At 39.4% G+C, this 11,500-nt stretch overlaps 1 protein-coding gene across 3 annotated transcripts in view; it reads right to left on the bottom strand.

Moving 5' to 3' along the window:
* The window catches only part of LOC147027969 (RNA-binding motif, single-stranded-interacting protein 3-like), an 870,038-nt gene that overhangs the window by 568,392 nt on the left and 290,146 nt on the right, over nt 1–11,500 (bottom strand). For all 3 annotated transcript variants that reach the window (XM_085877867.1, XM_085877866.1, XM_085877868.1), the window contains one exon: nt 8,969–9,157. In XM_085877867.1, the coding sequence (XP_085733993.1) occupies nt 8,969–9,157 (189 nt within the window). The remainder of the gene's footprint in view (nt 1–8,968; nt 9,158–11,500) is intronic.

Raw genomic sequence — 11,500 nt, 5'->3', positions numbered from 1 at the left:
AAAAAAAAATTTTTCTCGAACAATTTTTTTGGAGGGGTTGGAAATCACTGAAAACATGTTGAAATGCAAAAAAAAAAATTTTCTCAAACAATTTTTTTTTGGGGGGGGGTATCTAATGTCTAACCAAGTCCAAAATCTAATGGCATGATCCTTGGACCAAACCTAACCCCCCCACCAAGTTTCGTCGAAATCCGTCCAGGAGTTTTTCCGTAATACTGTTCACAAACAAACCAACAAACAAACAGAAAGGGGTGAAAACAGTAACCTCCGATCTTCGATGTCGGAGGTTAATTATATATATATATATATATATATATATATACACATATTTATGTATAGGGTGTCCCAATAAAATATAGAACTTTTAAAATGCTTCGTTTGATCCTAAAAAGCAGTAATTTTGTCACTAATGCTTCATTCATTGTTGCAGAGACCCTGAAGTTTATTTTGATACCAAGCAAGCACTAGAAAAATGACAAGACTGACCGTACAACAACGGACGAAAATTGTTGAACTTTGGCACCAGACGAAAAGTGTCATACAGGTGCAACGTCTTTACTCGAGACATTTCGGTATCCACTTGCGCCATGCACCAAACTTTCGGACAATATAGTGCACCATCGCAAAGTTTACCAATGTGGGAACCATCTGTGACCTTCACAAGGGTCACAGTGGTTGGAAGAGGATAGGTCGTAGTGAAGAAAATGTGGAAATGGTGAGACAGGTGGTCGTTCAGAGTCCAAAAGAAATCAATTCGACGATTTTCTGCCGAAACAAACATTCATAAGAGCACCGTTCAGTGGATCCTTAGCCAAGACATTCATGCCTTTCCAAACAAAATTCAAATGGAAACGGTGCTTACTGATCAACAGAAACGCAAACGACTGGACTGTGAGGTGTTTTTAATATGTGGCTGTGAGGAGTTTTTAATATGTGGTTGTGAGATATTTTTAACATGTGGTTGTGAGGTATTTTTAATATATGGCTGTGAGGTATTTTTAATGTGGTTGTGAGGTATTTTTAATGTGGTTGTGAGGTATTTTTAATGTGGTTGTGAGGTGTTTTGTATATGTGGCTGTGAGGTGTTTTTAATATGTGGCTGTGAGGTGTTTTTAATATGTGGCTGTGAGGTGTTTTTAATATGTGGCTGTGAGGTATTTTTAACGTGGCTGTGAGATGTTTTTAATATGTGGCTGTGAGGAGTTTTGAATATGTGGCTGTGAGGTATTTTTAACGTGGATGTGAGGTGTTTTTAATATGTGGCTGTGAGTTTTGAATATGTGGCTGTGAGGTGTTTTTAATATGTGGCTGTGAGGTGTTTTTAATATGTGGCTGTGAGGTGTTTTTAATATGTGGCTGTGAGGTGTTTTTAATATGTGGCTGTGAGGTATTTTTAACGTGGCTGTGAGGCGTTTTTAATATGTGGCTGTGAGGAGTTTTGAATATGTGGCTGTGAGGTATTTTTAACGTGGATGTGAGGTGTTTTTAATATGTGGCTGTGAGGAGTTTTGAATATGTGGCTGTGAGGTGTTTTTAATATGTGGATGTGAGGTGTTTTTAATATGTGGCTGTGAGGTATTTTTAACGTGGCTGTGAGGTGTTTTTAATATGTGGCTGTGAGGAGTTTTGAATATGTGGCTGTGAGGTATTTTTAACGTGGATGTGAGGTGTTTTTAAGATGTGGCTGTGAGGAGTTTTGAATATGTGGCTGTGAGGTGTTTTTAATATGTGGCTGTGAGGTGTTTTTAATATGTGGCTGTGAGGTGTTTTTAACGTGGCTGTGAGGTGTTTTTAATATGTGGCTGTGAGGAGTTTTGAATATGTGGCTGTGAGGTATTTTTAACGTGGATGTGAGGTGTTTTTAAGATGTGGCTGTGAGGAGTTTTGAATATGTGGCTGTGAGGTATTTTTAACGTGGATGTGAGGTGTTTTTAAGATGTGGCTGTGAGGAGTTTTGAATATGTGGCTGTGAGGTGTTTTTAATATGTGGCTGTGAGGTGTTTTTAATATGTGGCTGTGAGGTATTTTTAACGTGGCTGTGAGGTGTTTTTAATATGTGGCTGTAAGGAGTTTTGAATATGTGGCTGTAAGGTATTTTTAACGTGGCTGTGAGGTGTTTTTAATATGTGGCTGTGAGGTGTTTTTAATATGTGGCTGTGAGGTATTTTTAACGTGGCTGTGAGGAGTTTTGAATATGTGGCTGTGAGGTGTTTTTAATATGTGGCTGTGAGGTATTTTTAACGTGGCTGTGAGGTGTTTTTAATATGTGGCTGTGAGGAGTTTTGAATATGTGGCTGTGAGGTATTTTTAACGTGGCTGTGAGGTGTTTTTAATATGTGGCTGTGAGGAGTTTTGAATATGTGGCTGTGAGGTATTTTTAACGTGGATGTGAGGTGTTTTTAAGATGTGGCTGTGAGGAGTTTTGAATATGTGGATGTGAGGTGTTTTTAATATGTGGCTGTGAGGTATTTTTAACGTGGATGTGAGGTGTTTTTAATATGTGGCTGTGAGGAGTTTTGAATATGTGGCTGTGAGGTGTTTTTAATATGTGATTGTGAGATATTTTCAATATGTGGTTGTGAGATATTTTCAATATGTGGTTGTGAGATATTTTTTAATATATGGCGGTGAGGTATTTTGAATTCGTGGCGGTGAGCTGTTTTTAATATGCGGCGGGGAGATGTTTTGAACACGTGGAAATCCCACTGACTACTTGTTATCAATGGCATATCAACACCGCCATAACCGACAAGAGAGCTGGGTATAGCTTTGGAAACGACAGAATATTAGGCTCCTCAAATAGTCCACGTTTTTTTGAACCACGCTGGAGATATATTTATATATACATATATATTGTTACGGTTGTGGAAATTCACACAACACCATTCAGGTTCCCCAGATGTCAGTTATGTCGATAAGTGTGTGTCCAGGTTAGATTTCCCCACCCATGTATAACGGGATTTATTCGTGAACCAGGCTGTGCATCTTTGAGCTAGCCGTTACTCTTTTGCTATCTTTATTTTAAAACGAACAACATCTCCTCACCATCATCTCCACAATCAACGCCATCTTTTCACCAACAACCATTTCAACAAACGAACAACATCTCTTCACAATCATCTCCACAAACAACGCCATCTTTTCACCAACAACAACCATTTCAACAAACAAACAACGTCTCCTCACCATCATCTCCACGGCGCCACCATCTTTTCACCAGCAACGGCATCCACAACCGAAAAACATCTCCGCCGACAAACACGACGACTTCCTTGTTGGAGCGAAAACCGGTGTTTCCTACCACGTCCGCGTTTGACAGCAAGATCGGATCAGAATGACAAAAGGGGCGGACCCAGCCGGGGGTGAAGGGTCGAAGGAGAAAGACCAAACACCACCCCGAACCAAATAAAAGGCCGGGCTGAAACGCCGAGAAACCAGTTCGGAGTGGAGCTCGGTTGTTGAGTGGAACTCGGTCGTTGGAGTCCGGTGGAGTTTGGAGCCTGGAGTCCAGTCCAGAGTTGTTGGTCGGTGGAGGCGGCAGCCGGAGAGAAGTCGCCAGCCAGCGACATAACGGTCCGAAGTGATACTATATATATATCAATATATATATATATATCTATATATATATATATATATATCAATATATATATATATATATATCAATATATATATATATCAATATATATATATATATATATCAATATATATATCAATATATATATATATATATATATATATATATATATATATATATATATATATCAATATATATATATATATATATATATATATATATATATATATATCAATATATATATCAATCTTCGCAAATACAACCTGTCACTTCACTGACAGGATAATCAAGTGGGGAAGGGGGGGGGGGAGAAAGAGAAAGAGGAGGGAGTGGGAGAAACTGAAGACATTTTTTTACTCATTGAAATCATCTAATTTATTTTGCCTTCCTAACTCCGGAGATTTTATAAGCACTCCACTTAGGCAAGCACTCCGACAAAACGGTTGAAGAAACTTTATAAAATGAACCGTTTAATATAATTTTTAAAATGTAGAGATCTATGCCAAGTGACGGGTCATATCATGAAAGAAAATCGTAAAAAAAAAAAAAACAGAAAAAAGGGAATCTTGGTGTGAAAGGAAAATTGCACATTTTCAGCAAGTGAATCACCGCCAGACTAACCACTCGAGGTACCGCATGGCCAAATATATATATATATATATATATATATATATATATATATATATATATATATATATATAAATTTTTTGATAGTATATATACATATATTTGAGTGCATATGCTTACACATTGCAATTACGAGCCATGTTTCTCCCATTGTGTCTGGTCGCTCACCTGCATTTGTTTTCTTAATTTCTTTATTTTCATTTTTTTTTTTTCATTTACTTACATTTTCATTTACAGACATATTCCAATGGTTCTGTGATTTTTCCTGGTGTTGCGGCTTCCATGTCTGGTGGCACTCAAAATTTCACCTAAGTCACCCGGAAGGTAACGAACATTAATATCAGTGAGTCAGTGAGTGGTGAGAATGAGTTTTATATACCACATGCTGCCCAGTGTATATATATATATATATATATATATATATATATATATATATATATATATATATATATATATATATATATATATATATATATATATATATATATATATATATATATATACATCGTGCGAAAGTTTGAGTTATTCATATGGCATTCATATTTGGATAAATTCTTCAAATTATCAGTGATAACAGTCATTGCATTTATTATTGCAAATCAACAGCCTTTATAAATGCATGTGAAACAAACTGTTTCAGTAAATTACAAGAACAATGTCATTTTATTGTATCAGTCAATACTTTGTGCGTCTGCCTTTTGCCTTCTTGAGTGATATCACTCACTTCACCATGCATCCTGTATACAACTGAAGCACTCTTACAGGAATATTGTGTTAAATATCCTGCAGTACATTCTACAGTTCTGTAAGGTTGGTTGGGTTCCTCTTTCTCCTCCGTTTCCAGGTAACCCCATGTGTCATCAATGGGATTCATGTCGCAACTCTGGGGTGGCCATTCTAACACCTGGAGCACAACAGCTGTAACCTTGTTCTGTAACTACAACCTTTTCCTGACAGCTGTAACAATATTGGAAATGTGTTTGGGATCATCTTGTTGGAAAATGAATAGTCTTCCGATTCAACAATTTCCTCAAAGAACTGCATGGTGCTGCAGTATCTGCTTGTACTTCACTTTTGTTTGTGTCCCATAGATTTTAAAAAGCTTTCCTGCACTCAAAGCTGTGATTCCACCCCAGATACTCACATAGTCTTCCATTGTTTAACAGTAGGCTGCAAACATTGTGTGTTGTAACATTCTCCACGTCTTCAGCGTACGTACTAGCATCTCTTCGATGCAAAAAGTTCAATTCATCAGAGCAGAATACCCCCAATCCATTGTTCAGTTGCCCAATATTGGTGTTGCCTTGCAAATGTCAGTCATTTCCCCTTATTTTGTGGTATCAGCAATGGTTTCTTTGCTGCAATCTACTCTGAAGACCTGCTGCAATCAGCCTTCTGTGCACAGTGTTGGAAGAGATGTTAATGCTCAGGCCTGCTCTCATTTAATTGGTGAGCTGCCGACTTGATTTTCTTCTATCACATAAGCTGAGCAACTTAAAGTGCACGTCTTGCCTTGTGGAGGTTCTTCTGAGTCTTTCTGGCTTGTCTTGTCTTGTACCGAGCCCGTTTCTTTCAGACGTTACAAAGTGTACCTCACACCATTGTAGATCTTCAGCTTTTCTGATATTTTCTTCATAATGTGCCCTTCTTCTTGAAGAGTTTGGATCTTCACACCCTGTTCTTTTGAAAGTTGCTTCCTTGGCGACATTCTGAACCCACTCATAGACTTTCAAGCAAAGGAACAAGTTGATGAAAACGAACATCACATATTAACTAATTTGCACACTTTTGTTGTGGTTATTTTGTAATTCACAGTCATGTAACTAGTGTTATATATTTAAATAATTTATTATTTACTGTACAAAAATCCACAAAGTGTTTTCTGCATTTTTTGTGGTAAGTGGATATTATTAGCACATGATAATATCATATGTATCGAAAAATAAAACTTTTTCAACTTCCTAATTTATTTTATAAACTTAAAGGTAAACTGTAATATTAAATTAACTTTCACAGAAATTTGGATTGTCAACATATATTGCACACTTTCAACTTCCACAAATGTTGAAGGGAATTTTTTTTTCCCAAAAAAACTTTTGCACAGTACTCTATGTGATACTCCCTAACACAGTACTCCCTAACAGTCAAGGAGCAGAGTGACAATGTGTAAAATTATATAAATGTGTTGCAGAGCATTAGTTCAGCGAAAGCAGTTTCTTGGCCAGGAATCATGCTGGGTGGTTTGCCATCCCTCTTGCAGTAGTAGTTCAGGCAGGAATTATTAATTTGTTCAGGGTGCCGGTAATAGCTCGCCTACTCTTTGCGGAAGGACACCGTGGGATCTTTAATGTCCACCAACTAATGCCAACAGACAGAACACAAGTTTAACGTCCATCCGAGGGACGTCACACACTTTGATGAATCACTCTGCCTGTGAAACACTGGGATGACAGTTTATAGCTGGGTCGGTACTCGAACCCAGGCAAGATGGGTTAGAAGCGAATAGGATGACCTAATAGAGAATGGGATGACCTAATGGGAAACAAATATAATAAATAAATACAACAACCAGATGCTCTGTTGCCACCACATTATGTGAGCAGAAGAATGGTTCATTTCTATCACACATTCATTTAATTACTTGCCTGAAAGGGATAAGGCATGCATCAACAATCCTCTTCTTCTTCATCATCTCCTTTTTTATATTGTAACATGATTCACCTTGCATTTAGGTGTTTGCGAGTTATGGTATGCACATATCATTGGCTTTCGGTTGTGGCAAGAGCAGTAAAGTCAATCCATACCTCACACAACGTCGTTCAATCCCCCGCAAAACATCCATTACAACCAAGAGCAAAGATGTCTGTGCATGTTTGAAAAAAAATTCTGCTTAATTTGCAATCAAGTTTGCCATGTCAAGGTAGTAGGTTGTACTGCTTGAGATGTAATACAACTGACAGTGTATGATGGTATAGTGGCTTCCATTACAGTTGATGCAAATGACTTTTGGCTGGAAAACAGCGACCGTTTCAAATGACAAAGCCACAATAAGTAGGTAAACAGGTCCACCAGGTTTAACTTCATCAAAGGTCCACACAGTAACACACTTGTCAACATTGCGCCAAGAGCGGTATAGATGGAGAAGGATAAACAAAGGATGTAGGCAACGATGAGGGGTAGGGGAGAATGCAAGGGGTAGACAAGATGGATACAGAAGCAAAACTTTGGGGAGGAGTGGGTTGGGGTGGTTTAACAGGTGTAGAAAAGAAAAAAAAAACATGTTTGTGGGGGTTAAAGAACTTGTTAACTCATTCATATAATCATCAGGGAACAGTGGTGGCTTGTTGGTGAGGATGCTAAACTGGCATTCCAAAAGGTGTGGGTTCAAATTGAGCTGAAGGCAGCAGTATTAAAGATTTGGATTCCAGGAGGAATACTGCCACACCACCAATGGATTGTCAGTAAATACCCAGTTGGGTTGTTCAAGGATTTTCGGGTGGAGATAAGAGATAATCTACCTGCTCCACCTGGTCTGGTCCATTTGCTGTGGTTCACTCTTATTCTCTTCCCTTGTTACAGGGGGTCATTCTGAATGACTCCTGGTTCAAACCTCTTCCTGCACATACAACATTGACAAATAAATAAATAATTAGGTCAAGATTCAATTTTGGTTGGTTTGATACAAAATCGTGCTATAGTTTCCAATTTGAGTAAAACTACAGCAGAACTTTGACTCTCTGGTTGGCAAGAAAGCCGTCGTAAAAATGGAACAGCAATGTAACCGGACAATTATCCCTGCAACAAGATGGTGATGTACACAACAATCATTTAAAAAATTTTTTAGGAGGAATAAACAAGAAAAATGGTGGATCATTGGCTCTTAATGGGGCTTGTTGAGCTGAAGATGGTGCAGGGAGCAACTTTCACAAGCAGTGGAAAGGGAATTTGAATACACGCTGAGATGCATCTTATTCATTCAGTTGGTGGGGTGTGGGCAGCACTGCTTTACCGGAACCATTTAGTTGCCCATCCTAAATTGCCCAGTGGGAATTTAAGAGTCAACCACATAATGTGGCCTGTGCAACACCTCCAAGTGAAACCAGGCAGGGCAGGCAATTACTCACCCCAAAAGGTCATTAATGAGCCAGCTGGGTTACTTTTATCCAAAATCCTACTCCGAAATAATTTGCTAGAGACTAGTTGGATTTCCAGGCCAGGGCTGAGGATCCAAACCTAATACTTCCACCTTGCAGTCAGATTTGAACTCACCACCTAGGATGTCAGTCAAGTGCCCACACTAGGATGCCACTATACCTATTAGTCAAACATAAAACAGGAAAATAAACAGCATTACATGGTACAAGGGGTGATAAAAAGTTCTATACATATGTAACTTGCAATCATGCAAGCAGTGCAATGTTTGTTTTTTTTCTTCTTCAATCTCCAAGTAGATATAATGAGTTCTGTATGACCTATTGTGTGTGTGATGAAAAATTAACCTTTGTGTGTGATGACCTATTGTGCATAACTCACTTGTAGAATCTTTTGAATGCCACGTGTAAAATAATTTTTTTAAATCATTTTCTTGGGAAACATTGAAGAAAGGCAGTCGGTTTTTAGCACACCACAGCTACGTATCGTTGTTGTCTCATATCAATCAGCAATAGAATAGAGAATACGTCAATAAACCGTGCATGCTCACAAGAGGTCTGGCACGCACAGCGAAGGTTGGCATAACGTCGATCCGGCTGGTCCAAGCCCCCTTACCGGATGCTGTCCTGAACCGAAGGCGTACGCAGGCTGAGATCCATAGGGCCCGTGATGATAGGACATGCCTGATCCCCGTGGGATGGCCTGTGCTCCCCAGCTTGCCTGGGCTGGCTGCATCCACTGTGCGGGAAAGGTCGACGTTAGAGGTGAACGCATCTTGCCTCCGCCGCGTGCCGCACCACCCACCTGCACAACCAAAAGGCAGAGACAAAGACAAAGGCAGTCAATTAGAACGGAGGCATAAAGCCCCATCCGAGCTGCTCCAGAGCCATTTGCTTCGGCTTAATTGGTTCTATTTCTCCACTTTGGAAGCCGTGTCGCATTGTGCTGGAATAGACGGTATCACAGGCCCCTACACCTTCACAGTAGCCTCCTGCCACTTGTCTTCGAGCATGTTGGGGGGTCGTGGTTGGAGGGGAGAGAGAGATACGTTTCTGTAGAATTTAATTCCGGCATTTGTTGAGGACGGTTTTCACTGGCATTTGCCATCATTATGAAAACATCGAGGTCAGCGTGATTTTCAATTTGTCCCGTATATTTGTGACACTCCTTTAAAAAGCTATTTCAGGTTGGAGTTTGGAGATTCCTTATTAAAACGGAATCAACATTTGTCACCGGAACGATGTGTCCAAAGTAATTATCATGTCTTTTATAAAAAGCAGGATGCGTTTGTATTGTTTTTATAATGTAATATTAAGTAACACTAAAAGGGCCTTGTTTGTTGAAAAAAAAATTGTCATTTACATTTCAAACCGAGGTCACAAGAACAAAGCAGCAGTCTTAAAAAATAAAAATAAAAAAACCAATGTCACCCTCAGGGTGACCCGTATCTTGCCAAAAGGTGACCACGTGTGACTTCTTTAAGGTCACACTGAGGTGAATAGAGCTGCTATCCACCAGGAGTGACTCCTTGAGGAATATCTGCCTACGAGAGATTCCGATGAGAATCGTTCTACAGAGTAACCATGAAAAATATGCGTTTGCCTCATAACGTCACCAAATGACGTCATAATGTCTCAAGCTTGACATATCTAGAAAACACTCATCGAGGTGTTCAATTTGAGGTACTACACGATATGGTTCCTAAAACTTGAAAATTTGACCTTGGGGTCAAATATGTTTGACCTTAGGAGCTAACCATGAAGGTCAAGGCCAATCGCCACCAAAAATTAATCAGCTGAGCGCCAGACTATGAACTATATTCCCATGAAGTTTGAAGACGATCCGATCAAAATTACTCAAAAAAAAATTAAGGTTTCGTCGACTCCCCTGATTTGCGACAAAGTGACCTTGACCTTTGACCTTGACCTTCAAATTTTTGTGCACTGAAAGGGACCTCTATAGGCCTCTGATATGCGAAGTTACAAAAATTTCCAATGATAACTGTGCTCTGCAGAATTTTTTATACGTGATTACAGACAAACAAACAAACAAACAAACAAAAAAAAAACATACAAGCTGACTAACATATCTTGCAAAAACTTCGTTTTGGCAAGATAATAATAAAAAAAAGTATAAACGGTCATTTGGACCATCGTGACTTCAACACTCACAATATGATAATAGGGTAACCTTCACCTGTGACTGTTTAATTCTAATGGTTTAACCAATGGGTACAAACATACTTTGTGTGGGTATTTACATATGATGCACTTCATCAAAAAAAGCAAGGTGGGCATGTGGTCTTGTAAATGTGCAATCCTCATTGCTACTTTCATTTTCGTTATGGATTCCAGTCAACCGTGTTTGTGTTATCAGTCAAACAAAATACAACATTCCACGAGCTGTCATTACCTCCGCCACCAAAGGTGAAGGAGGTTATGTTTTCACCCCTTTCTGTCTGTTTGTTTGTCTGTGTGCAGGATATCTCAAAAAGTTGTGGACGGTTCCAGATGAAACTTGGTGGACAGGTTGTTTGCAGGACAAGGACGAACTGATTAGATTTTGGTGAAGATCCAGATCCAGATCCGACTACTAGAATTTTTAAAGTGATTCTTCACCATTGAGAGATAGGGCAAAAAACGATAAATAGCATGATATTTCAAAAATTTATTTGGCCCGATATGTTCTCGTGGATCAGGCATTGTGTGGTGGAGGAATGCGTTCTACTGAGTGCCCTTCTAGTTTTGTTTTGTATAAGTATTATATTGACGGATCACTGTGGTCTCATCGCCAGTGATCACTGTGTTGAAGAAGTTGGGATCGCTGTTCACAGTCTCCAGCATGTCCTGTGCGATCTCTAAACGGAGTTGCTTCTGCTCGATCGTTTGCAGCTTTGGCACGAACTTCGCTGAGATTCTCCTAAAGCCCAAATCCTCAGTCACAATGGAATGAACGGATCCAATACTGACACCCACCTCGTCTGCAAGTTCTCTGATCGTGATTCGACGATCCTGCATCAGCAGGGTCCTCACTTGGTCAATGACGATCTCATTTCGGGATGTTGAGGGCCTACCAGAACGTGCTTCACTTTCCACTGATGTGCGACCATCTTTGAAGCGGTTGTACCACTCTTTTATCTGTGTGGTG

Source organism: Eptatretus burgeri, chromosome 4, assembly GCF_056783735.1.
Source record: "Eptatretus burgeri isolate ZD-2024b chromosome 4, Ebu_testis_v1, whole genome shotgun sequence".
NCBI classification, from domain to species: Eukaryota; Metazoa; Chordata; class Myxini; order Myxiniformes; family Myxinidae; genus Eptatretus; species Eptatretus burgeri.
Note: the sequence above shows the minus strand (reverse complement) of the source record. Positions and strands in the feature narration are given on the sequence as shown.